Genomic DNA, 27,131 nt, shown 5'->3' on the forward strand with positions numbered 1-27,131 from the left:
CCACCTTCAGCTTTCAGGTTTTCCCCTGAAGGACCTTTATGCCTTAACAGCCTCAGGCAAGGGTCCTGGGCTGCGAGTTGGGCGCCCGTCACAGCCCCTGTGGCTGCTCGTCTGGGTTTTTCCCATTTATTGTCAGGCAGGGCCTCGCCTCCTCATTCCCACGGGCTGCCCAATGCCTGTGCGGCACTCGTCCCTTTTCTACAGTTAGGTAGGCGTTTGGATACTGGGTTTATTTCACAGCTCCCATCAGACCACGTGCTCTATGGGGCTGAGGCCCGCACCAGTTCTGCTGGTCTCCGTGTACCGGTCTAAGATGCCACGGAGTCAGGAACAGATAAACTCCAGCACCTGGGTGAGCTTGACTTGTGAATGAACTAACGCCGGCTCCACGTCACGGTGACGCCGCTGCTGTCTGTGCTTTTGACGCGGCCGTCTCCTCCCCTCACCGTCTAGACGGACATCTCTTGGCGACACTGCACAGTGATTATTCACTTATGACACGAGCTACAGCTTACTTCCTTCAGCTGCAGCATTGAAAGGGGACTTTTCCCCTTATAACTGACTACTCCTTCAAAGCTGTCCTTCCAGTTGGGTGGGCCCCAGGAGCCCTGGCCTATGTCGTCACCGTGACTTCATTGTTGGTCCAAGAACGGTCTCAAGTTCATCCTCCATCGATGTGCACTTACGCTGCAAGGAGACGTCTCATGGCAAAGATGAGTTCTAAATTATATGCACGAGACAATGGTGTTTTCCTGGTAGAAATGTATGATGAGGAGATTCACCCCCGTCTTTTCTTTAGATACATCATTATTTCAATGTCCTCTTAATAAGTTCGGAGGTCTAAGACCCGTTCATATTATGGAGAATATTTCTTCAAATATATTCTGATTATTAAAATTGCAAAGATGTGTAGGCGCCCCGATTTCTTCCGTTCACGCGTTGTGTGGATGCAAAATTGTATGCCAGAGCCGGTGTATAATTTAGAGGGCTCACTGTTTAAAAAAATACTAGGAGCCAATGTTTAAGAAGTGGGAGATTTTACATAATAGTATGGATTTGTGGCCCAGCCCCCACCCACCGGCTGCTGCGGGCGGGGCTCCTGCCCTCCTTGTTCCTTCTGTGCCTGTTGTTTAAATTGCTGCAGGTGTGGGTTCTAGGTGATTTGTTTTCTTTCTTTCAAACTTTAATTAATGTTTACAACAATTTTGTAACGAGGAGTGAAGACGGTAGCTTTGGAGGAGCTTAAGTTACGGGCTCAAGAATTCGTCTGTGTGTGGCCCCCTTCGGCTCACGGGACTCCCAGAAGCAGGGAGCCGTTTCGATCGGAAAGGCGGGGAGAAGAGGAAGGAGGTGACGGAGTGTAAGCCACACGGCGTCCCGGCCGCTTTGTCAGCTGGCTGAGCTCCTCCTTGGCCTCGTGGCTCTGGCCTTGCAGAGGCCGCGATGCTCTGGGGCACGGCGGTGGCAGCAGCTCCGTGGCAAACATCTCCCTTTTCAACGGGGAGGGTGAGCCGGCGCTGAGTGGCTTGACAGTCACCTGGCCGCCGTGGAGACGGGGCGCTCGTGTCCGCGGTCGGCGGGGACTCGGGGGACCGTTTCATCACGAGTCCACGAGGTCGCTGTCATCCGAGGTCTTGGTGTGTTCGGCCTCGGACGCTTGCTGCACCCGGAGCGCCTGCTGCCTGGGGGCGTGGGCGTCGGGGGCGGGGCAGCCCGTCCTCTCCCTCCTCGCCCCGCTGGTGCAGACCCTGCCCCTGGCATCTGTGTCCGTGTGAAGCTTCACCCTCTTACTGCGTAAATCCTAGCTTCCCTCATGCAGCGTCCTCCCCGCGTCCCACAGATCCTGGCGGGCCGAGGGGGACAGGCCACAGCCGGGCTGCCCTCCTCTGGCCGGGCTCTCTAGGACCCACCTCCCCTGCAGCGGGCTCCGCGGCTTATGCTCTCTTTCTGGATGCTGAATCTGAGCTGCCTGGTAACCCGTTCAGGCAGAAAAGATGCAGTCTACTTCTGCACACTAGGAGAGCAATTTTGTGGGCCTATGTGTGCTTCTACAGAACACCCACAGCTCTTTTCAGCAAGACCTCTAAGGTCTTACCGGCAAGTGCACGAGAATGAGAAGGAAATAACCAGCTGGGAAGCTGGAGGAAACGTTGCTTAGTTTCGGTGCACACACCGAAGTGAGAAAAATTCATTCACACCTTTGTGCTTTTATACGTGTGCAGGTTGGCCCTGCGCCCTCCTGCTGCGGGTGAGGGTCGGGCAGGGCCGGAGGGGCTTAGCTCTCACTCTCTGCACCGGCGGACCCCCTGCCCGTCCGGGATGTGTGTGTGTCCATGAAGAACGGGAGTACGATTTAAAACCTATGAGAACGAGTCAAGCAGCTAAAAATTAAAACAGAAGCATTCCGAGATAGGGAGAAAAAACAAAGAGAGAAAGGTTGGGGCCGCTTGCAGAGATGAATTGAACAGGAGAGAGGAAGTTGGGGGAGGGAGGGCGCTGGGGCCTGCGAGCTGCAGGCCGAGTGGGGCTGGCAGCCGGAGGCGGGCAGCTCGGGAATCTTCCTGTGGCCGGAGCTAGGGGTGCCCACCGCTCCTGTGATCCCAAGTCCGTGGGTTAGAAGCAAAGCAGTGCTGGCGGGCTGCCCAGTGGCGGGGGACGCATCCTGTCCTTACCAACCGCCCCCCGTCCGCCGAGCGCGTCGTCGCCGCGGCGTCCCTCGGCCCGGGCACCTCTCAGCGCAGCGATTCCACACGCGTAAGCGCGTCTCTCCCAGGCCCTCAGCTCTCGGGTGGGCTGGCGTGGGGAGGGTGGAACGCGGGCCAGATGAGCTGCACATCTTGGAAATCCCTCCTGAACACCGCTCTGTAGAGGGGGCTTCTGCTAAGACTTCAACAGCGAGATTAAGGTCACAGCCTCTGGCACGAACCTCGGTGCACAGACTCTGCACGGGCCATGGGGCCGAAGCCAGGGGCTTGGAGATCAGCCACGGCCCGCGTGGCCCCTCCGCCTGGAGCAACGGGAAATGATGGGATGCCCCCACCTGGACAGGCACGGAGTGAAGAGCCGTTAGCGCGACAAAGGCAGAACATGGGAAAAGCACGCTGTGCCTTCCCCCCAGAGGCAGGCCTGCTCCCGAGGCAGGCGGGGGTGGTGACCGGAGTGTGTCTGCAGTCAGGCCTCCTTTACCACCAGCCTTTGCCTCGATCACTGTTTCACCCCATCTCAGTTAATCAGCCTCAGATCCTGCTCTCCCACACCCCTCCGTCCGTCTAGCCGGACGGGGCTCAGACGGGGGCCTTCGCGTCATTCTCGGAGCCGGGAGGGGCGCGCCCTGGTCTGCAGTCGGCCTGGCCGTCGGCCGGGACGTGGTGACGGTCACCGAGGCCTTAGAGCCTGTGGCTTCCCGTGGCGTGCGGGGCACTCACGTGCCAAGGGAAAGCCGGAGAGCTCAGTCAGTCTCCGTAGCCATTTACTGCTTCATATGTTACAAAGCAGGAGAGATTATGTCTTAATCACACGCTTTTCGTTCTCAAAGGCTCTGTTCATCTGCAGTGGCCACTAGCGTTTAAAATCTATGGAAAACGTGTGTCTCACCCCGGAGCTTAGTACCGTGCGGGTGATTCTTCCAGGAGCCGAGGCGGTTTCTGTAATCATGAACGATTGCTACGTTGGCTTAAAAAAGAGCGACGGGCCGGGTCAGCTGCCTGCAGAGAGGTCGTGGGTGGCATCTGGGCGGGCTGCAGCGTCCCTGGGTGCCCAGGGTGGGTGCGGGCGGAGGGCGCTGTGCAGGCGGAGCCGGAGGGCAGGGCTCTCCCCCAGGCCCTGGCTCTTCCCCTCTCAGAGGAAATGCAGCAGACATTTAAATATTTCCAAACCAAACAAGACACCCTGAAGGATTCTCCTGTGGCCCCATCATCTGCGTCAGGCCGGATCTGCAAATATCAAACAACGCGGTGACAGAGGCGGCCTGCGGAAGAGGGCGGCAGGAAGGCCGGACAACAAAGGTGGCCGCCGGCCCGTGCTGGGCTTCTGCCGCAGGGTCAGGGGCTGCTGGTAAAAACTGCAAGAACCGGGTGGTCTTCCAGGCACGGCTCCACGAGGGTCCCGGTCTCCCACCCTCCCTCCAGGGCCCAGGTAGCCAGCCTGGCGGCCTGGAGGGCTTCGTTTCCACCTCGAGCTCTTTCCCACCAGGACCTGCTTGCTTTCAGGCTCTCAGTGCCTGACAGAGCATCCCTGTACCCTAATCTGTTCTAAAAAGCCTGTCCTGCCCCCAACAGTTAAATCAGATTTGACTTTTTCATCTGTGCTTTGATGGTGGAGGGAACAAAGTCCCAGAACAAACCGTCCGCGTTTCCCTGCCATTACCTCTCCTTCCCTTGGAAACTCTGAAAAGCCTCATCTTGATGCCAGCACTGAATTTGGGGAAGAAAAATGAAAGTTGTAACTCTGACCTCGTTCTGCATGTGACTGTTAATAGAATTGTGGTTTCTTTCTTGCTTTTGTGATCTTGTTTTTTCCAAATTAAAGCCCTCAATGACTCAGCCTCCGCTCTGGTCCTGGAAGGGCGGCAGGGAGGCTGGTGGAGCTGCCGCTGGGCTTCGGCGGAGGACGGCAGGAGGAGGGCTCGTTCCCGTGGGGGCGTCGGCTAGGGCCCCTCCCAGGGGTCCCTCCAAGGGCAGGTCTTGTCCCTGAGCCTGTGGGGACCTTGCAGCTCTCAGAGGAAACGCGGGGAGCGGAGTCTGAGTCCTTGCGCGTCTGGGCCAGACCCCTGGACGTGGCGGCCGGTTCCCCTCCCCCCGGGAGCCGCTTTCAGAGGGCCCAGCTCCCCCCTCCCCCTCCCACCAGGCCTGGGAGTCCTGCCGATACCCTGGCGCTGGGGGAGAAGCCGGCTTGCGGGTGGCTCAGAGCCCGCTCAGCTCAGATCGCAGACAGCCGTCGCGCCGACACCGGGACGTCGGCTTGGGGAGCTTGGGCCGGGTGTGGGGGGCCCTGGAGGCCCTCTCGGGGTCCGTTCCTTCTTGTGTGATGAGGACGGGGTGTCCGCACGGTCTGGGCTGTGCCCTGGAGGCTCCTGGACACGCGCCCTGACGCACCGTGGGCACCTCGTGGAGTGTGCCAGACGCCCTGGCACGCTGGGCCTGCCTGCCCTCCAGGGAGCCCCTCCCCTGTGGCGGCCCCCCTCCCCCATTCTTTGCCGACCCCCGAGTCAGATGTGTGGAGCCGGGTGGATCCCGGTTGGGAGTTCAGCCCTCCCAGTTACTGGTATAATGGTGAGCACGCTGGTCATCTAGCAAAAGGGCTTAGTAACTTGAACCTCAAAGACTATGTTGAGGACCCCAGACCGTGCGTCTGGGCCCCGCCGGCCGCTGTTCCTAGCACTTCATCTTCATGACACTGTGCTGATGACACTAGCTCTCCTCCAGTTCAGAAAGGGAAAGAACCTTTTCCCCGGCCTTTCTCTTTCGGGAGGTGTGATCCTGGATGCAGGGCCTGTGTCTGGTGCAGCTTCAGGGCTAGCACGTCCCCAGGGAATGGGGGGGGTGGTGTCGTATCTTGGAGGCTCTGCCCAAAGAATGCAGGCTGGCTGGCGGGGGGTGGGGGGACTCTGCTCCCCAAAGGAAACGAAACCTAGCTTCTGGCCACTCAGGGGGTAGATGGAGGGGAAGAGGCCACGCTTGGCCTTCGGAGAGCTGGCCCAGCCTCGAGCTGCCTGACAGTGGAGGTGGTGGGAACCGTAAGAAGTCAACTGTGTTTCTGTTCAGCTGTGAGCTTGGTTTACAGCTGTCGCAAGATGAATTGTGTCCCAAAGCCACGCTGGAGTCCTAATCCCCTGGTGACCTTCTTGGGAGATGGAGTCTCTACAGAAGTAAGCAAGTCACAGTAAGGTCAAAGGAGGTGGGCCCTGATCCAGTATGACTGGGGTCCTTATAACATGAGGACATCTGGACACAGAGACAGACACGCACAGAAAGAAGACACAGGGAGAAGGTGGCGTCTACAAGCCAAGGGGAGGCTGCAGAGGAACCAGCCCCTCGAAACGTCTTGGTTTTGGACTTCTGGCCCGGGACTGTGAGAAAGTAAATTCCTGTGGTTGAAACCACCTGGCCTGTGGCGCTTTGTTACGGCAGCCCCCGCCCCCGCAGACTAAGACAATAGCCGCGTGACCCGCCCCGCGCAGGCGCAGGACGCAGCCATCCTTCCGTCCCGGCTCGGGGCCATTCCCAGGGAGAAGGCTGGGCCTTCTGCAGCTGGACCAGGCCCTGCTTCTTTGCACCGCGTGCCAGGACCTAGCTGCTCTGTAGCGCCTGTAATCGTCAACACTGGAGACGGGTACCAGTACCCTGTCGCCAAGGTTAGGCAACGGAGGCCCAGACAATGTAAGCGATGCCACAGCGGCAGGGCTAGGGTCCAGTGAGCTCTGTCCGTCTGTCTCTGTGCAGGGAGTCAGGCTGCTGCTTCGGGGAGGGACTCACGGATGCCAGTGGGAGAGGCCGTCTGAAGACCTCTGGGGATATTTTCCTTAGTGTGTGAACTTTCTCCAGGAGCGACTTCCAGGGCGGGCGAAGGAACAGGGTTTCGCCCCACTGTCGGGCAGGGACTGTCTGTGGGCTTTTCTTTGTCTGCAGGCCAGCTGCCTCTACCAGGGAACCCCCGAGGCTGGGGCAGCATCTTTAGCCGGTGTCGGAAGTTCACCCGTTGATTCATACCTAGACGGAGGTCCCCTGCCCGTCACCTGCCTGGTTCCTCTCGGGGCTTGGGGTCTGCTGTGAAGAAGAGTCATCCAAAAGAAAGAGGTCTTCCCCCACCCCCGCCCAGACCTGTTCTCATCGCCACGGGGGACACCCAGTGCTCACAGGAGGACGGTGCAGAGCCCACGCGGGCCTCGGCCCTTCGAGGAGCGGCCAGGGCCCCTCCAAGTGCAATTCGTGTCTTGAACCACTTTGCCCTGCTCCGTGGTTCCAGCCTGTGGACTTGCCTTTGGCAGGGGGCTCGGCTTAGCCTTTGAAAACGAAAGCAACAATTGAAAAGAGGCTGTTTTTATGCTTCTAGAATTAGAGGAGGGGGAAATTCCTGCCTTTAGAAAAGGAAACCTCAGAAGGTGATTATTAAACTGTTGCGGTCGATTTGGAGATTTGGAAAGATGTCAGGTGTAGTCAAAAGTCAGCATCTCAGTACTTGGGGTTGGGACCCCAGCTGAACAGAAGACTGTGTAGGTGTCTATATGTCTCCAGGTGTGTCTAGGGGTGCGTCTGTCTATGTGTGACCATGTGCGTCTGTACGTCTGCATGTACATGTGTGTGTGCCCGTCTGCCCACGTGTGCTCTTTAAGCATTGGCTCTGACGCTCCTGGCCTGGGCACCAGGAGGCAGCCTTTGTTTGGCTCTCCCAGTCAGTGGGGGGACCCCCTACTTGGCCCCCGTTGCTGGAGTATTGCTGGTGCACAGGGGCTGGGGACCCTGCGTCCTTACTGATGCGGTGGGTCGGCCAGCCCAGGCAGCCCAGGGGAGGGCGAGGGCTTCAGTCTCTCCCGCTGGTCCTCCCCCGTGTCACCGCGCCCATCCTCCCCTCCTCCTGTCTGTGCCTCTCCCGCCCCGACTCAGGAAGAACTGGAGTAACTGATTACTGTGAAGTCACACCTGGCGGCCGCGGGGCAGTGTCCCCTTTCCCTGCGGGGAGCAGGGGCCGGAGTCGCCCTGTCTGCCCGCCCGGGATTCTGCGTGACCACGCGGGGGGCTGGGCACAGACCTGCCAAAGCTGCCCAGGTGGCAGGCGGTGTGCCAGGGTGGGGGACCCTTGCTTTACAGACAGGGCACCAGCGTGGACCCCAGCTAAACACAGCTGGGCAGCCTTTTCTCTTCCGCAAGCCCGTGACGATAAGGCCTTCCTTAAAGGATTTCTGTGAAACATAAACAAGATAGCGTTCATTAGTGGCTGTCAATCCCGCCTGAACAGCCGAGGCAGCTGGAGGCCTTCTGGGCGCTGCCGAGGCCGGGCCCCCCGGGGAGCCAACTTTGCTGGCCGGGGGTGACTTGGGCGGGTTTTAAAGCTCGCCAGGTCCCCCTGCCAGGCTCTGGGGCTGTGACCCACCGCTGTGTGTACAAATCACCCAGTAACAGCTGCTGATTTGCTCCTTCTGGACCAAAGACCAGCCTGGTCACCTGGAATTGCAACCCAGTAAAGTGATTCTTTCCTGATGGAGGTTCTTTTCCTTGTTGAAGAGTAGCCGTTAGCAGGGGTCGTCCCGTGGTTCAGCCACTCACCCCACACGACTCACTGCTGCTTCTGCCTGCTCATTGCTGGGGTGGCCGGGGTGAGGGAAAGCCGTGACAGGGGTCACTCAGGGGAGAGGAGCCCCCGGTGGGGGACACCGCCTGGTGGACAAAGCGGTCCTGGACAAAGTCCCAGTGATGTAGCCGAGGGCTGCCTTCGGGGATCGAAGATGAAATGGAAAACAGAGGGGCCCCCTAGACTCGCCAAAATGGGAGCAGCTTGTGATTCCGGGGGGCTCCGCCCATTCTGGGTGGTGCAGTGCCGTCGGGGGACAGAGTCCCCGCCTGGCCGTGGCCCAGGCCGCCCTCCGCGTCTCTTTGCCTGTGAGACAGCAGCTCCTGGGCTGGCGGGTAGCAGGGGGCCCTTCCGGAGGGAATGCCTGGAGGGCACCAGCCTCCCTGCTGCCCCAGGGCCCCTTCTTCTCTCCCACACACTCAGGCCGAGAGGAACGGCCGTCCAGCCCTGGGACCCTCGCGTCCCCCGGGGACCCAAGAGACAATTGCTCGGACCCAGGGCACTCTGAACTCCAAAAGAACTTCCAGCCCTTTCATTTTTTCCCAACTGAGCTTGACGTCCCTGAGCTGTGGCCTTCCCTGGCCCGGTGTCTGCATCTGGGGTGTTTGTCCTTGCTCAGATAGGGTTTCATGGAGACAGGTTTGGTAAAATGTATTTCCGTTCTGATCAAATATATTAAAATATATTTCCATGCTAAATAAGCCGGTGCCTGTTTCGAATTAATCACCATGATGCACAGTAATTGGGTAGATAGGAATCTACAAAGGGGTTTTTCTTTGGGGAAGGAGGCGCTAATTCCATCTAATACCTGAAGATTTCCCCCAGAAATCAGACTTCCACTTTCTAAAATGTAAGTCGAGATGATTCTCCCCAAATGCTCTGGACGCTGCTGTAGCAGTTCAGAAAATTTGAGCACGCACAACTAGAGAATTCACTTACTTCCCCAGAATCCAGGCAGAAGCCAAGGAAAACAGAAGTACGTGGGCTTTACAACCAATGCCTTGGCCCTGGAGGCCTGGGGAGATGGCGGTGGCCTCACAGGATGGCAGCCCAGCTTCAAAGGCTTCTCTGCTCACGTCGGGACGGGAACTCCTGAGATATTTTCAGACACTCCTCTGCAGATCTCTCCTCTCTCTCTTTCCGTCTCGCCCTCTCCCCGCACCCACCCGCCCCCCCCACCGCCCCGTCCTGCCTGACCCATCTGTATCTGGGGGTCACTGAGGTCGCAGCCCCCCTTTGCTTTCTCTCTGTTCCACCCTCTAAAGATTTTATCACCAATAAAGGAATTCCTTTTCCTGCCTGCTCCAATCACCACCTCCCTCCATCTGGAGAACTGTGACATCACTGCTGTGTACATACCCAGACTCACAGTACCGAGGTGGACAGGCTTTAGTGATTCCTCCTGACTGTTCTTTGCAAAGTTTACTAGAATAAACCAAGACATACCGTCGCTTTGAATAAAAATGAGGAGTTTCTACTTCTTGGTGCAGGGCTCAAAATTAGGCCTTATGTTTCCCAGGGGTCAGTAATCCATCACAGAGTAATCCATCATAGTTTTTTCCTGTGGGCAAAACCTTTTCAGATCTTTGCTTAACTAACGAATGCACGAGCCTTAACACTCACCCATCTAAACCTGTAAAATATCCACAATTCAATCTGCCCTCCCGGACCCGTGGTTTTCAAAGTGTGGTTCCTGGACAAACACTGTCAGCGTCAACTGGGAGCTTGCTGGGAATGCAGGCTCTGGAGCCCCGCCCCAGATGCACTTACGAGAAACGGGCTGGACCCACCGGCCTGTGCCCCACTAGCCCTCCAAGTGATTCAGATACACGGGGGCCACCGCACCTGTGTCTGTCACTCCAGACGTAGAGGTCTTGTATGTGGCGTTGGGGGGCACGTGTGAAAGGAACCAGAAGCAGGGACCGTGGCCTGGAGCCCTGCAGCCAGGACGGAGTGCAGGCGCACCTCTTCCTATTGGGCGTCACTTTAGTGGGCTTCCCAGATAGTGAGTGTTTTTTACAAAGTGAAGATTTGTGGCGACCCTGCATAGAGCCATGCAAAAGGTATCACTTTTTCCAATTGCATTTGCCCACTCTGCCTCTCTGTGTCACATCTTGGTAATTCTTGCAATATTTCAAACTTTATTATTATTGGATTTATTATGGTGATCTTTGATATTACTACTGTGACTCGCTGAAGGCTCAGACGACATTTAGCATTTCTTAGCAGTAAAGTATTTTAAAATTAAGGTCTGCACATTGTTTTTTAGACATAATGCTATTGCACACTTAACAGACTCCAGCATAGTGTATCCCTAACTTTTATATGCCTGGGGAAACCAAAAATGTGTGTGACCCACTTTATTGCAGTATTTATTGTGGTGGTCTCAAGCGAAGCCCACAGTATCTCCGAGGTCCGCCTGTGCGGATCTGTAAAGCGGACCAGCGTCCCCACGTCGGAGGAGTAGGAAAAAGCACCACAAAACAGGTCATTTGGGGAAAGTTCTTGCATAGGATAAAGGACCCTGCATCTCCACGCGCGGGGGCCTCCTCTCACCACTAGGGGGCGCGCTGGGCTCGCCGAGGCCCAGCGGCCACAGCCTTCCCTCCCAGGTCCTGTCATTCTCTGTATAAACAAGTTACGTGCAAGTGTTTAGGATATAAATTACGACCATGCCGGCTGCCTCGGAAGGAATGTAAACACAGCACTGTGGTCAGAGCAAACTCTGAGACTGACTTCATAATTTATAGCAGCCCCCAAGTAGCCCCGAATAAAAGAAAAAAAATCCCTATTTAACTGCAAATGTGATAATGGGACACAACAAATGTTTAAATCCCTGCTTAATTTTGGAAAATATAGAAAGGAAGCCTAAAGATTAGGCAGATGGTTAGGACTTTTCGAAACAAGATGTTTTACTGAGACCGTCTTTGGACTGAAACTCACTCAGAATACAAAAAGCCCTGTGTGGGAGATGCCCGCCCAGGGGTATCCGTTCCTGGTGACTGACTGAGAGACAGTGCCTGCAGGGAATGAGGCTCGAAGGCGAGCTCTCAAAAGCAAAAGCGAGACCTAGAGAACCCCTCTGCTTGCTCGTGGGCCCACAGCGGCCAGCGCTGCCCGGAGTCTGCAGGGCTGGTGAGACCAGGCGGGGCTGGTGCCCACCGGCCTGTTTCCTTTCTCTTTTGTCCGGAGCTTCGGCAGCTCTGCCTGTAGCATCTGTGGTTGGGAAGCCTCAGGAAACCAGGCGAGAAAGGAAAGGGCTCAGCGGGAATCCCCGAGGGAAAGCATCGCTCCCTGCGAGGGAGAGGAGGGAGCGGAGTGACTCATAGGGAGACAGGTGGGGGCGGCCGCTGTGCCTGAACGGGGTGGGGGGGGCAGACATCTTGTCCTGTTTCCATCCCTGATGCTGGGGACTGCCCACACCCTCCACGGGCTTCCCCCTCTGGACGAGGGGGTCTGACGGCCACCCAAGGAGCCGAGGCCCTTGCACTGGGCACCTACCCCTTGCTCCGAGCCCGGCCGGGCCGAGGGCAGCCCCGAGTGATGTTCTGCCCCGTCACTCCACCCTGTGCTGGTGGCGAAAGGAAAGAGCAAAGGGCAGAACTCGCCGTGCACACAAGAAAGACAACAAAGGGGGCCCGAAACTTGGTTTCCTCAAGCCTTCATCTTGCCCGGTTTTCTTTTAGGCTCCTTTCACCTTGTTTTTTGTTTAGCCAGAAAGAGCGAGGGTGAAGGAAAGAAATAATGGAAAATGTTTCTTCTTCTCTTTCTCTCCTGAGAAGACCCACAATCAGAAACCGGCCTGTGCTGCTCAAGGCACAGACCCCACACCACGTCAATTACATGACTTGGAAAAAAAAGCCCGCCCAGAGTAGAGTTGCAGTGACCGCTGGTGAGGAGGCCTGGCGATCGGATGCCCGTGGAGGAAAGGGATCCCCCAGCAACTATTTGTTATATACATTTTATTGAAAAAATTTTACATCAAAATAGTTTGGCAAACTGTAAAAGTATATGTAAGTGCAAATATATCCCCCTTTTAAAATACAAGCAAAGTGTGAGTATACACGAAGGTCACAGAAATATCTTTAAACTATGATGGTAGAAAAAACAACCTTGTAAAAAACGTTGTATAGTCACAATACTGAAGACCCCACTTTCTTAAACTAGACACATCGCTGCTAAATACTTCCTTGATAATGTCCTTGGGCACCTGTATCCACAGGTGGTGTTTGGCAAAACACGGCTCCCCACTGAGCCAGGCCGCAGGGTGAGGCTTTCTGGAAATCTTGCGCTCGGCACCGCCTTTTAGAAAAGCACACACATTTTCCATAGACAAAGAAACACACGCACGCAGCCCCTCTGCGTGTTTCAGACCCTGATTACTAAAGGCGAGGGAACCCCCCGAGTTCCATGCCTGTGTTTTCCGCGTGGTGAGTTCTCACCATGTCGGCCAAGGAGCGGAGTTCTCCCTTCTCCTCCGGGAGCCTGCACGAATTCGGGGCATTACCTTGGGGCTGTCCTTCTGCCAAGGGCAGAAAAACATCGGCGCAGGATGCTTGCCTGGCCTGGGGACTCTGGCTAAGTGACTGATGTGCTATTGCAGCCACGCTGCTCTGGGAGTCCACTCAGCCTCGCCCCAGGGGCGAGAGGGCCTGGCGCGGCCCCTCCCTCCGCTCACATGACACAGGGCTTAATGTCCTGGCAGACGCTCTGGTGGTGGTGGTGATGGTAGTAGGGGCCGCTGGCCGAGGGGTGGAAGGAGGAGATGCTGTTAAAGTTCAGGACGAAGTCTTTCCTGTCGCACACCGGCGTGGAGTGGTGCTGGTACCGGGGCAGCCCCACTGCAAGGAGGGAGAAAAGAAAACTTTTCAGAAACGTTTCTTCCGCCGAGGACAGGGCACGTAATTTTTGGAAACTTAATTCAACTTTTGACTCCAAGGGGGTCGGCCTGTCTTTTTGTCTATTGCAGTAAAACCGGGAGAGAAAGCCCAGCCCCAGAAGCTTCTCAGAGTTTCAAACTGTAGGCCGCAGGACGCCTCCGGCACCCCGGTCTGGGGTCTCCTTTGGTTTCCCCGGGGCCACAGAGCACTGTCCCAGCGAAGCCAGGCTCTCTGCGCCCGGGTGTCTGTTACCCCCGGAGGCTGGGCGCGGCTCTAACAGCCCCTGGCCCTGGGCCCGGTCCCTGCCCGCAGGGCTCCAGCCGGTGCTGCCGAGGCCCAGCCCCCGCCCCCGAAACACCACGGTCTCCCTCGCTTCTGGTTTCGAGCCCCCCTGCCTTATTTCCCAACCAACTAGCCGGCTCCAAGGAGCAGGCCCTGAGCGCCAGGGGGTGACAGAAAACAATCCCACGGCCAGAGAAGGGCCGAGAACAAACGCGCGCATCGCTGTGGGTCGCGCCTCGAGGGAAGCAGGACCCCCGGAGCAGCGCTGCCCTTGGGGGAGAGCTCGGTTGCGGCCCTCTGCCGCGCGGGGAGCCTTTGGGGGAGCCGGCCCGGCCCGCAGCCTCTCCCCGGGGCCCGAGCCAGGCCTCCGGGCGCCGCCGACTTTTGCTTTTGCTTTCTCGGCGCCTCCGGCCCGGGGGCACAGTTGGCTGGGCTTCCGGCTCGCTGGGCCCCGCGCTTCTCCCGGCCCGGGCCTCTCTCGGGGCCGGGCTGGACCCCTTTCCCGAGGCCTTTCTAGTCTCGCGTGCGCCGCGGGGACCGTCCGCCCACGCGGGTGCAGGGCCGGCTTGTTCTGCGCGCGCGAAGACCTTACCCGGCGGCCCGCGGCGCCTCGCCTGGCAGCGTCCAGCGCTCGCTGAGCCACGGGGCGGCCCCGCGATCAGCGCCCGGCAACACCGACTGTGGCCAACGCGCGCCCCGACGTGAGCCGTCGCTGCCGCGCAGGTGCGCTTGCCCCCCCGCCTTAAAGCACCTCGCGGTGCCGGTTCCCGCATCTCTAGCCGGCGGGCCCGGCGCTTTGATGGGACCGAAGGACCTAAGAGCCCGGCTCCTTCTTGAAAGGTTCTCAGGAGGCAGAGAGGCCGAGGGGCCTCCCCAAGCAAGCGGGCCTGGGCCGCCCGGGCGTCGTGCTGGGAACGGGCACTCGGGGCACCTCCTCGGCCTCCCCGCTCCTCGAGGGGCCCTGGGCTCGCGGCCCGGCCTGGGAGACGCCAGCTAGCCCCTCGGGGAAGAGGGTTAGAGGGGGCGGGAGCCAGAGCACGGTTGGGGGGTGGGGCGAAGCAGAGCGTCCCAGCCGGGCCATGGCCTCCTCCTCGGGGCTCCCAGACTCGGCCCGGAGGGCGCGCGAGCTCCTGGGGGGCCGGCGAGGTGGTGTCCCTTCTCCTCTAGACGGAGGAGAAGTCTCCCGGGTCCCCACGCTTCTGCGACCCGTGCGTGCGCCCGGTGTGTGGCGTGGGGCGAGGACGGCCTCACAGAATGGTCAGAAGGCGCTTTCTGCGCGATTTTGAACGTCGAGCGAAGTGTTTCACGGCAGCCGCGGAAGTTTCACGGACCTGCCTCGGAGTCCCGGTTGCGGCTGAGCAGGGCTGCGGGCGCGGGGAGCGGGGAGCCGGGAGGGGAGCGGGTGGGCGGGAGAGCGCAGAGCGCGCCGCCTGGGCTCAGAGGTGATTGACAGCCCGTCCCAGGGGGGTAAAAAAAAAAAAATAAGAGGGGAGGGTCGTCTGTGTTGGTTACTTGTTGAAATTCCCATAAAACCGAACAAGACTCCGCTCTCAGTGGGTTAAGTCAGGCTAAAATCCTCTCCGGTGTGGTCCTGCCCAGACTGTCTTTGTTTAGTTAACCTCTGAGACCCGCATTTAAAAGGCCTATTTGGGAAATTTCACCGTCCAGGGAACCAAGATCTTTCGCCCATTTCTGGACTTTCTTTCTCCCTGACGCTCTGCCCCACACCGATGCACGAACATGTAATGTAGGTGTGTCGTCGTCCCGCGAACCCTTTTCTCATCGGGGCGGGTGAGTGTCAGCTAGAGCCCCTGCTTGCTGGGCAGACCAGCCTGCCTCCGAGGGGTTAATGTAAGGGTTTATCTCCACCGTCCCCATGAACCTGGCTAAATATTCAAATTCCCTCCTCCACCCCCATCTGTCCCCTCCCACCTTTCACCGCCCTGGGCGAGTCAATAAATTTTCATAATCTGCAACCGACACAATTCACACCATCAACACGACAAGGGGCGCCCAAGGGGCAGGCGTTTCTCAGGGGAGCCTCGCTGCGGTCCCCAGGTCCTGCTGGCCTAGGCCGGACCCATGTGTCATCAACTTGGGTCCACCGTGGGGGGAGGCAGGAGACTCCTCCACCGCTTGGCGCCTCTCCTCCCTGGCAACATTTCCCTTTTGTGCAGGGTCCTGGAACCCCTCTGCTTTCCCGGCGTCCCTCCCTCCTTTCCCCCCCTCAACCCTCGCCCAGCGGAGCCCCTCCCCACGCACACGGCAGGTACCGAGCATGTCCCTTCCGGACGTGTACTTTTGGGTGAAAGCACAGCAAAACCAATTTGAAAAAAAGACACAAGAAAGCAGCCACAGTGCCTTGGCCAAGGTCCCCTAAGGCCACAAGGCTTCTCTCTAAGCTAAGTCAGGCCTGAGATTTGAGCCCTGCAGTCCGTGGGGACACTCGGAGAGCCCGAGGACGCAGGCACTTGACTCCATCCTCCTAGGGGTGAAAATTCTGGAGGCCCGGCGGGGGGGCCAAGCCTGTCGGGGAAGGCCCAGTGACCCCGACCCCACCCCCATAGGGTGCCAGCTTCCCCTGGGCCTCGGCCACCCAGAGCGGGGAGGCCTCGGGGCGACGCGCCGGCGGGCCAGGACCCCCCCGTGTTACCTGGGAGGTCCTCGCGGGCGTTCTGGTGCAGGTAGCTCTGCTCCAGCGAGTAGGTGGACATGCTGGTGTGCAGGCCGGCCGGGGCCGCGGGGGTGCCGCCCGGCGTCAGGGCGGGCGGCTGCTTGAGGTAAGGCGAGGCGCCGGGCGAGCTCCAGTGCGCCGCGGGGCTGGTGTAGGGCGAGTGGCACTCGATGGCGCTCGCCACGGCCGGGGACGAGGGCACGGGGCTGCTGCTGCTGTCCGGGCCGTAGTCCCCGCCGCCGCCGCCGCCGCCGCCCCCGGCCGCGCCGACGCCCCCCGGCCCGGCGGGCACCGGGCAGCTGGCCATGTAGGTGGAGCCCGGGTTGGGCGACATGTGCGGGACGTGGTGGTGGTGGTGGTGATGCGGGTGCGCGTGGCCCGGGGCGCCGGCGCCCGCGTCGTAGCCCGCGGGCATCATGTCGAGGCCGCCGTAGCCGCCCTGCCCGTGGCAGCCGAGCGGCGCCGATGGCGGCGCCTGGAAGTCGAAGCCCTGCGGCAGCAGCGAGGCCCCGAAGCCCAGGCCGCTCACCACACGGTGGTACATGGGCTTGAGCGCCTGGCACTTCCGCCTGAAGCCGCGCGGCCGGCGGCGGAACGAGCCCTCCTCGAACATGAACTCGCTGGCTGGGTCGATGGTCCAGTAGTGGCCCTTGCCCGGCCGCCCGAGGCCCTTGGGCAGCTTGATGAAGCACTCGTTGAGCGAGAGGTTGTGGCGCACGGAGTTCTTCCAGCCCTGGTAGGCGCCGCGGAAGAAGGGGAAGCGCGCCTGCAGGAACTGGTAGATCTCGCTGAGCGTCAGGCGCTTGGCGGGCGAGCTCTGGATGGCCATGACGATGAGCGCGATGTACGAGTAGGGCGGCTTCTCGGGCCGCCGCAGCCCCGAGCTCGCCTTCTTGGCGCCCGCGCCGCCGCCGCCCGCGCCGCCGCCGCCGCCCGCGCTCTTGCAGGCGCTCGGGGCCGCGCCGGCCGCGCCGGAGGAGGCGGCGGACGACGACGAAGACGAGGCGGCCTCCAGGGCGGCGGCGGCGGCGGCCGCGGCGGGCGGCGGCGGGCTCATCAGGGCGGCCTGGAGCGCGCCGGGGCCCGGGCTGCGGGCGCGGCGGAGCGGGGCCGGCGGCGGCCCGCCCTCGGAGGTCATCGGGGGCCCGGGAGCGGGGCCCGGCGGCGGGGGCGCGGGCGGGGCCGGGCGCGAAGGCGCGGGAGCGCGGTCCACCCAGAGGCCCGGCGGGCGCCCTAGCCCGCCGCCCGGGCTGCAGCCGCGGCCGCTCCGAGCCAGCGCTCCGCCGTCGCCTCCCTCAGCTCCGCCGGGGCTTCTGGCGGCGGCCGCGGGCCGGAGGCGACGCCCCGCGCATCCCTCCCCGGGCCTCGGGCCCGGCCTGCGCGGCGGCCTCCGGGCCGCGGAGCCGGAGCGGCCGGGCGGCTGCGCGAGCGAGCGGGGACCGCGGCCGGGACCCCGGGGACGAGCCCGACGTCTCCCCTCAGGAGCGCGGCTCGCTCTGTCTCTCGCACTTCCTCCCTCCCGCGCCCGCCCCCGCCGCCCCCCCGCCCTGCCCTGCCCCCTCCTCCGCCGCCGCCGCCGCCCCGGGGAGGGCGCGCTGGGCCGGCGCTCACTCCTCCCCCCGGCCGGCCGCCCGCTCCCTCGCTTATCTCTCTGCTCGCTCCCCGGGGTCCCCCTCGGCCTTTTAATTCCTCTCTCGGATGCTCTCCGGCTCCCCACCCACCCCCTCTCAAAGCGCGGGGTCGCAGGCCGACTCACAGTGCGCCGGGAGGACGCCCGCCACGCCCCGCAACACTCGACCCCCTCGACTTTAGGAAATCGTCTTTCTCTTAGTCCCGGACAGCACCCCTGCCCCCACCCCAAAGCCGGCCGCCCCTAGCGGAGCGGACCCACCCCTTCTCCTCCCCCTCTCCTCCCCTCCCCTCCCCTCCCCTCCCCTCCCCCTCCTCTCCTCCTCCCCCCTCCTCCTCCCCCTCCCCCTCCTCCCCCTCCTCCCCCCTCCTCCCCCTCCCCCTCCTCCTCCTCCTCCCCTCTCCTTCTCCCCTCCTCCCCCCTCTTTCTCCCCCTCCTCCCCCTCCCCTCCTCCCCTCCCCCCTCCCCTCCTCCCCCCTCCTCCCCCTCCCCCTCCTCCCCCCTCCTCCCCCCTCCTCCCGGCCGGTCCTGGGCCGGCCGAGTGGTGCTGCCGCGGGTGCCGCCGCCAGACCTCCTTAGCCGCTGCCCCTGCGCCCGCACTGACACCGTCCGTCCGTCCGTCCGTCAGCTCATTTAGACATTGCTGCCTCCGCCACACGCCGGGGTGCTCGCGAAGCCCAAAGGTAACGTGCCAGCGCTGTCTCCTGTGACGGGCCTGCGGCCTCCCACCGCTGTTAGCAGAGGGCAGAGGCCAGGCTCCTTAAAGACTCTCCTTTTTAGAGACCCTGCAAACGTGGTCGAGTAGGACTCCGGTTAGCATTTGTTTCCACTTCCTTTCCGTTTGCCATTTGATGTTTGGTACGAAATGCAGAAAGAAGGCCGCGCTGAGTGACAGGAGTGAGATAGCCGTGTTTGTACTCAGTCCTGAAGGGGTGCGCCGCTGTCACGGGATTTGCACCCCCAGGCCCCATGCCGCCCACCCATGCGTGCCCGCCGTCTCGAGACTGGCTTCCGTGGGACGACACCCCACCCAGTGCGGCTGGGTCCTCTCCATCTCAGTAAGGGTCAGGCTGGGAGGGAGGATGTGCCCTCGGAGGAATCACTCCCAGTGAGACCGGACAGTTAGTTATTGGATTACACGTGCAAGGAAGCGCCGTCTGACCAGGGACGGGGCTGGGACTGGGAGGAGGGCGGGAGGCCTGGGAGCCTCCGGGGCCGCACGGGGCTGGGGGGAGGCCCCCAGGGGAGGTGCTGCGGACCGCCGGGGCGGAGGGGCCGGGCGCCCCTCTGCGGCTGCTCAGAAAGGACCGGGGTGCAAGCGCGCGCGCGCGCGCGCGCGCGCGCACCGGACAGGCTGGGGAGTTGGGGCGGGGGCGGGGAGAAAGGGAGAGGGCGATAGGTCTGGAGAGGGGGGCAGCCAGAGCCCCCGGGCGGAACAGGCCCGGGAAAGGCCCTGAGGCTGCACCCGCTCTGGGTGCCCAGGAGTGCTGGGGTTGCTTCTGGCCGAGTGTGCCGGTGGGGCCGGAGAGGGAGGAGAGGGAGGGCTGCGAGGGGTGCGAGGGGGAGGCTGGGGGCTGGGTTGGGCTGGCCCCAGACAGTGACCTGAAGTTGAGTGGAAGCAGGCTTTTTCCATCAAACCCTGCCTGGATACCACACACAGAGACCGAGTGTCAGTTTACTGCCCCGAGCCCGGCTCCTTTTCCCTAAGCTCCACTGTAATTAGACAAAGAAAACCTAAATTAGCTGAACAGGCGTCGACAGCTTCCTCCAGAGCACCCCTGGTACCTACATGGGAATGTGTCCCAAAATGGCTTGATTGTAGCTGCGAGTCAGCTAAGAAAACACGGCCCAAGTGAACCCAGTTTACTGCTCATTTCCAATAGAAAAAAGAAACAAGCCGCTCTTTTCCGGATGGGATGTTTTGGTTGAGTTGGGGAAGGGGGTTTGCAGTTGTTTCCACTTCTAAGAATTCCTTTCTGAGTGACTGGTGAGCTTTTTTTTTTTTTTTTTTTTTTGATAGGGCCCCATTAATTTCATTGTATTTTTTTCTCTTACCCCTTTTGTCATTTTACAGGGAATAACTTAATCATAAGTGAAGTGGAAGTATTCAATAAGTAGAGTGTGTTCACTAAATCATTGCTTTAAATGTCTGAAAAATAATGAGATACAATAGAAACTGGAGTGAGGAGAACAGAACATCTGAAAGGAGCTCCCCTGACACGGCCTTCTCTCTGTGTGTGTGTGTGTGTGTGTGTGTGTGTGTGTGTGCGCGCACGTGCGCGCGCACAGTGGGAAGAGAACTTGCCCACAGCTGAAAAACACAGGGACCAGGAAGGCAATCATCTCATTTGCAGATGGGGGTTGTGGGCACTGGGTCTGGGAAAAATCCAGCAAGTGGACACATACCGCTGGCACTGGACCCTCGCTGATTTTCTGCACCTGGGAATTCTAGGGCCTGGATCTCAGGCCCTAAAAGGTTTTAGGACCCAGAGAGTGAAGAATAAAAAGCACTGACCCTAAAATCCAGGCAGGGCTAGTAATAAACTTACACACCAGTAGTTCCCAGTTTTGGGGTCTTTTTGAGAATATGAAAAAAGCTATGGAGCTGTCTTCCTCTAGAAAAACAGTATTCTCAATTTGCCTGGGATTTTAGGGTGTCCACAGATACTCACTAAACCCTCAGAACTCTATACATTTTTAGTTTCTACCAGTTTATCTGGTTCAGTGATCCAGGATTTAAAAAATCTCCCTTTCCATCCAAGTGATAGTGGTATCCATTTTACCTAAACCCTCTGTCTGAACTTTCAAGAAATGCCCACTTATGGTTTGGGCGGTCTTCCAGAAGGCCAGGCAGGTCCTGGAAAGGCAGTAGGCTTTGGTGAGCAGGTCTGCAGACCTGGAGCCCCTCTCCACAGGGGTCTTAACGCTGCCCTGTACTCCAGGGCTGTCCGGAGGTCGGAGCCCTTCCTGGTTATCTGCGCAGGAAGAGGACCTTCTTCAGACCACTTTCTTGGAGAGCCCCTTCTGCCTGTGGAAGCTGTTCCCTGGCAGAGACCCCTCAAGTCTAGAACTTTGTTCCTTGTAGATTTCACAGGCATAAGCCTTTACATTCATATCGTGTGACTGCCACGTGGCCTCAGTACCTTCCCCTTTAGGGATAAGGAAACTGAGGCCCAGAAAGGTCAGACGATTTGCCAGAAGTCACACGTGGGCAAGTGACAGAGCTGGCCTGTAGCTCAGGTCTGGGGTCTCCATCCAGTCCTGCTTCCACTATGGGGCAGCAAAACAAAGTCTCAGAAGTTTGTTTTAATTACTGATTTATACAGCTCTCCTGGCTGAGAATGCTTGCAATAACCGATTACGTCAAACCCTCTGTCCCTGGCGGGACTACCTGAGTTTCTGCGCGGGAGGCGGTTGAAAAGGAAAGTTATGCTTGTCTCTGAAGTAGCTTTGCTCAGGAGGCTGCCCTGTCTCGGAGCTCCTCCTGATCGACTCTCACTGTCTTATAAACAACAAAAAGTCTTGACTTCTTTCTTATGGGAAGGAAAGGTGTGGTTCCTTAAAATGACTGCAGATCTGGCCAGGCGCTCCTCAGTTAACCAGAAAAACCGGGGGGTGCCCCTGTGTTTCTCAGAAATACCCTGAGCTGACCCCTCGGGTAGACTGTCTCCATCTGGGCCGCGGATTCCTTTCTGCTGCAAACCCCAAGGTCCCGCCCCTGCTCCAGCGCAGGGGAATGTAAACCTCGGGAAGCCTGGGTTTCTCTGATTTTGTCCTGTAATCGGCGCTTTATTCTAGGAAATCTCTTCATTATTGCGGTTTACGTTTTATGTTCTTAGCATGCTTCCCCTGCCGTGTGGGTTTTACACGAAATGGCTTAGACTAAACCAGCTACCCACCGGAGAGACCCACCCTGTTGGCGGCCCTCTGAAGCATCCCCTCGCGGGCACCTCTGGCCCTGCGGCCGCCCTTCCTTCCCCAGCCCAGCAGAACTCTGACGCAAAGCGGCCACCCTGTCCAGTCTGTGCTTTGGTACAGAGTTAACGTGTGTGTCGAGAGGCCTTTCCAGACAGCGGTGGGCACTGCATGCTGTGGCCTAGGGGGTGAGCCCCAGAGGCCAAGCTAGAAACGCTTATTTATAACAGAAAAGACGTCCTCGGCTGCGAGGCCAGGAGGAGGCGCCAGGGCGGGCTTGGAGAGGGCACCTGGGCCAGAGCGGGAACGGCGGGCTTGTGGACGTCTGCTCGCCTTCCTCGGTCCAGAGGCCCCAGACCTCCGGGTTTGAAAGCAGCCACCCAATTCCAAATGTTTATTTAGATAGATTCTTCCGCTCTCCAACGCCTGTGTTCCGGGCAGGGCTCTTTTTATAGCCACCTTCCTGAGAGATCCGCGGATGGGCCCCAGATCCCCTGCTCCTGGCGGTGGGCGGACTTGATCACCCTCTTGGCGGGATCCGCGGTGCCTGGGGAGGCGGAAAGCCGTCCAGCCTGCCAGAGCCCCTTCCCAAGGGGCCGCACCTCTTCCCACCTCTGCGCCGCCCGGGCTTCAAGGCCCAGCTTCCTACCCCGGGAGACGCGTTTTTGGGGGTGGTCCCGGGAGCCGGCCCGTCTGCCCGGTTCGGCTCTGCAGTGGACCAGCCTTGGGCCTCGCGGACAGCCTGCTGCGTTTATGTGGGCAAGGCCGGGGCTTGCCAGGAGGGTTTCCATGGCCGGGACGGCCACTCCTAACAGGCAGCTTCCAGCGGCGAAGGAGAATTAGGGAAGCCTGTCCCACCCGTTCCCAGTCTTGGGAGAAAAAAAGCGGAACAAGTGCGGGTGGGGTGCCCCTCCGCAGGACCACCGTGAGGCGGCTTGGGTTGCTGGAAGGGAACCCCCGCTGATGCCACAGAAAGCGTGGAGCCAGGCTGTGCCTTAGGAGTGAGCCCGAAGGAACCCTGGGCTCGAAGTCCCTGCCCGTGCGTCCACCCTGCCGGGCCCCTGCCCTGCAGCCCCCCCGGGAGGCCCCGTGCCCGCTTCTGCTTCCCCAGCCTCGGGAAGAAGTGGTGGCACGCGGGGCAGGCCGGCTGGCGGGCGCAGAAGGAAGGAGGGTGCGCGCCCAGGGCCACGGAGGCACCGGTCAAGCGCTCGCGCTCGGAGGTCGCAAGGCCGCGCCTCGGAAGCACCCCGCCGCGACGCAGAGGTCAGACCGCCGGGCTGCGGGTCCGCGGGCCTGGAGGCGCCCTGGGGGTCCCAACCCGGCCGAGTCGGGCTTGCTTCTGGCGTCTGGCTCGCCTCCTCCCCTCCTGCCCTGCCCCCTCCAATAAATAAATATCCCCCGGGGCAGCGAACCCCGCGGGGCCGAGCCGCGATGGATGAACTTCCTGGAGCATCAAAACTCCCCTCCTGTCTCCCCGCTGCGCTCAGGATATGGGGCGCGCTCGCTTCTCTTCAGAAAAGGAAACGTAGCTCTTCCAAAAATATAAATCAGCTCTGACGTCCAAATATTTCTTTTGTCCTCCAGCATCCTCTGCAGGGATAAATAAAACGTGCTCGGCGCCCAGAGCCCGACTCGGGACCTCGGGGCGCCCAGACGCCGCCTTGGAGGAGCTGGCTTTCGGGAGCCTTCCCTCCAACCCAGTCCCTATTCCCCTACCCCACCCCCGCCCCCGCCCCCCCCCGTGCCTGGTGGTCGGTCCTTTCCGGAGGCAGGCGAGGCTGCCCTACCCTCTGTCGCCCGGGAAGCCCGCAGGAGGGGGAGGGAGTGCTCGCTGGTGCTGGGACTGAGGGCCCGGGAAAGCACCCGAGGCTGCCCCCCCAGGTCGCTGTCGAGGTTCTCGTCCTCCCAGGGAGGGAGCGGCTGCCCGGAGCACCCCCAGGGCACTCTTCTCTTCCAGACGGGGCGCAGAGGGCGCTGAGAGGGACACGTCTGAGGGCTGCGGCTCCACGGGAGGGAAGAGGCTGCGGCCTGACCGAGGCTTGGTCCAAGGGGTGCCCAGCCCAGCCAGCCTCGAATGGTTTGACCCGAGTCACCGTCACGCGCCCCCCCCCATCTCCCTCCTCCAATGTGGGCAGGGTGGACGGACAGGTTTGCGGTTGGGATTCGAAAAGAAATCTACACCAAGGGAAGGCACATGTAGCAGGGTGCCTGAGGAGCTGGCGTACTAGCCCCAAGGAGTCAAAGTAGAGCATCCCAGGGTCCCCTCTTCACCCTGTGCCTGGACACTCTGGTGTTGGGGGCCCACCAGCCTTTTTGCCGTTACCCACCCCCCGCCCCTAATAAATCACCCTGCAGCGCCCCCGCCGTGCAACCTGAAGGGCTTCGGTGGCGGCCGGTCCAGGCGAGGGGTCTCCACCTGCCCAGGACCCCCTCCCCACCTCCCCCTTGGCCAGGAGGTTCTGGTCCAGGCCTAGGGCTCCAGGTTGCGTGGTGGGGGGCTGTTCTCCAGCCCCCCTCTCTCCAGGGGGGTCTTTATTGATGAGCTGCCTCCAAACCCCCGCCCCAAACGCCCCAGAAGGGTTTAGACGATCCATCACCCGCCACTTCAAGAATGCTTCCTTCCTTTCAAACAATCCTCGCACACCAGACGGGCTGCGATGGGGAGGGGCGCGCACTTGAAAAGGGAACGCTATATAATCAACGTCCAAGCCATCCCGCAACCTTTCGGAAACAGGGACTCAGGCCAAAAATCCCTCCAGATGATTTACGCGGCCCGATCATCCCTCCCTCCACGTGGACTCTGCCCTGTGCCGGCAGCGCAAGGCCAGCGCACACCCGGCTCCGAGGCGCGTCCACCCGAGCGCGTCTCTGTGGGTGGTACGCATTTTAGGGGAAAGTTCTTTTCATCTCGGGGTTCAGGGCAAACGGAGTCAGACCGGCCTGGCGGGCCAAGGTGTCCTTGCTGGTGAGAGGGGCGAGCCGGGAAGGCCAGGCATGGTTTTCTGGAGCCGTCAATGAGTGTCACCCTCCAGCCGTCTGAGAAAGTCCCTGGTGTCTCGGTCCCGGGCTGGCCTCCCCTCCTCCTGGGCGCCCGCGTGGAAAGAGCGGGAGTTCCTCTCGCTTCCGCTGGGTGGCGCCAGGCCCCCGGGAATCGCGGTCCCCGCGGGTCCCTAACCCGCCTCGCGCGCCTGTCCCCGCAGCCCGGCCCCAGGCGGACTGAGTCCTCCAGATATACTCGCTCACCTCGGACTCGGTTGGCCACCGTAGGACACACCCTGCTTTCCCGAACCCTCCAGCCCTTAAAATAGAAGGAGGCCAGTCGCATGCTTGGGACCCTCCACGGAAATGCGCCCTCCTTTGCAAACATGCTTGGGTCTTGCTGAAGAAAGTCTGGCTTCGGTTTGGCCCTTCTGGTTTCCCACAGCCAGCAAGGGGCCGGGGCGGCGTCTTCGTCTGCAACCCGCCTGGAGCTCTGGGAGCCGAGGTCTAGCAGAAAACAGACGACAGACAGACAGCCGGGCACCCCGACAAGCCAGCCTCTCGGTTCGGGGAAGCGCTTTCCGCTCTGGACCGCCGCGAAGAGGCTGCAAGAGCATCTCTTGTCTTCTGGGTCTACAGTGACAGAAAGACCACTTTTTGCCTTTATTATTTCTCATTCCTTTTAACTAAGGAAAGCACCCTACACTTGTCCTGGCGAAAGTCTGCAACATGGAAGGGAACTTTGGGAGTCCTTTGGGGCAGGCTGCATACCCAGGCGGGGTAACAGGCAAGGTAGCAGTGGCCTTTGGGGAGTGGAAAAGCCAGGGCTGCTGGATCTGGAACCGGAGACCAAGACGTCCCCTACTGACCTTTCCTCTGCGACACCGAGTCAGGAGCTGCACTTTATCTTTTTAGGAGATAAGAAGGCATTCTCCATGTAATCTGACTTTTATTTTAAACTCCTAAAAACTAACGGGATTCAGGTATACCTTACATACAATAAAATGAAGAGGTTGAGTTTTTATTGTTCTTTTTATATTGTTTCTTCGTACTAAAAGTTTCATAGTGCACAGAAGAGGAGGGCTGTATACCCATCACCTGGAATTAACAGTTAATCAAGATTTTGCCACACTTGCTTCATTTATCTCTTCTCTGTCTCTCTATTTTCATTTCTTGCTGAAATATTTCAGGACAAATACAGCGTCGTGTTTTTAAAAGGCACCTTATTACTCCTCCCCACGCCCTCCGGCTGTCTCATGCCTAAAATTATATTTTAGTGCAGACAAACGCAGCTCCTTAGGGAAGCTGGAAATAGGGCCGGGACATTGTTTCTGGTTGTGTATTTTATAAGCAGAACTCTTTATCCTGCTGCCTGCTTCCCCCAGGTGACTTCCAGCCCCAAGTTTCTTGGCTTTTCGCTGACTGCTGGAGCTGCCAGGAGGTGACAGACGTTCCCTCCATCACTGGGGCTGGGTGTGTGCTTTGGCAGCAAGCTGTGGAAGGGGCGCTCGTCTGTGCAGCCTCCAGAGTCACCCCATGCTGCCTCTACACGTTCACCAGCTCCTACGTACAGAATTCATTTATTGCAAGGTCACACGTGTCCTTTGAATGTATCTCTACGTAGGTGTGTGATGTATGTGTGTGTTTGTTTATCCTTGTGGACCATACAGTACTTTCCAGTCATTTACCCAGACAGTGGCCAGGCTGGAAAGACTTTTTCATATGGTTTGAAAGTGCCTGTGGAGGATTTTGAACTAGGCTGGGGTGTGAAGGGATCCATGGGTGGGGGGGGGAGTGAACCAGGAGGCCCTGGTTGGCCCCTATCCCCAATGCCCAGTCGGTACCAGGACTCTGTACAAATATTTCATAAATATTTGTTAGTTGATTTGTCTGATTTTTCCTGCTCCCTCAAACCATACACGTTACCTTTGTTCTTAGCAACCCCAATGTAGCTGGGGCAATGATGTGGTGTCATAGGTGGCCCTAGATTTTGTTTGACACTTGCACCTGCTCCAGGTGACCTTGGGTAAGTCTATGAGTTTCAATTTCTTCCTTCCTTCCTTTCTTTCTTTCCTCCTTCCTTCTTTCCTTCCTTCCTTCCTTTCTTTCTTTCTTTCTCTTTCTCTCTCTTTCTTTCTTTCCTAAAATGGGAATAATAAAAATAATTTTAAAAGGGCCTCCTCCCACAGTGACTGTAAAGATGAAAAAAACATTGTAAAATTTTAACAATTTGAAATATACACATTTATACTGTTATTTTTGGCCCCATCCAACAAAAGCGCGGTGTGAAGGGACTCTGTGAGACTCACGCGTCCTTGGGATGTTTCCTTCCCTGAGCGATCTCTTACGTGCACGTTTGGCTGGGTCCTTAATAAGGAAAAGGTGGGTCTTTGTCTACCAGTTTAAGCCCGCCTCTGTGGGCTGGGGTCTCTGCTCTCTGGCGTGTTCCGGCTGTGGCTGGGGTTCCGTGTCTTCACCGCCGAGG

At 59.5% G+C, this 27,131-nt stretch overlaps 1 protein-coding gene across 1 annotated transcript; it reads right to left on the minus strand.

The window, feature by feature from the left end:
- Positions 1-12,285: 12,285 nt before the first annotated feature.
- Positions 12,286-17,260, minus strand: FOXF2 (forkhead box F2). The gene is made up of 2 exons (XM_059075595.2): positions 16,102-17,260; positions 12,286-13,127 (listed from the first exon to the last, which is right to left on the minus strand). The coding sequence occupies exons 1-2, from the start codon at positions 17,258-17,260 to the stop codon at positions 12,961-12,963; spliced, it is 1,326 nt and encodes a 441-aa protein (XP_058931578.1). The 3' UTR covers positions 12,286-12,960.
- Between the last annotated feature and the right edge of the window lie 9,871 nt (positions 17,261-27,131).

Source organism: Kogia breviceps, chromosome 10 (assembly GCF_026419965.1).
Source record: "Kogia breviceps isolate mKogBre1 chromosome 10, mKogBre1 haplotype 1, whole genome shotgun sequence".
In the NCBI taxonomy this organism is placed as follows: domain Eukaryota; kingdom Metazoa; phylum Chordata; class Mammalia; order Artiodactyla; family Physeteridae; genus Kogia; species Kogia breviceps.

Coding starts and splice junctions, on each gene's coding strand:
- FOXF2 (XM_059075595.2), bottom strand. CDS start 17,260: ATGACCTCCGAGGGCGGGCCGCCGCCGGCCCCGCTCCGCCGCGCCCGC. Junction 13,128..16,101: donor CGCCCGCGAGGACCTCCCAG/GTAACACGGGGG, acceptor CCCTCCTTGCAG/TGGGGCTGCCCCGGTACCAG.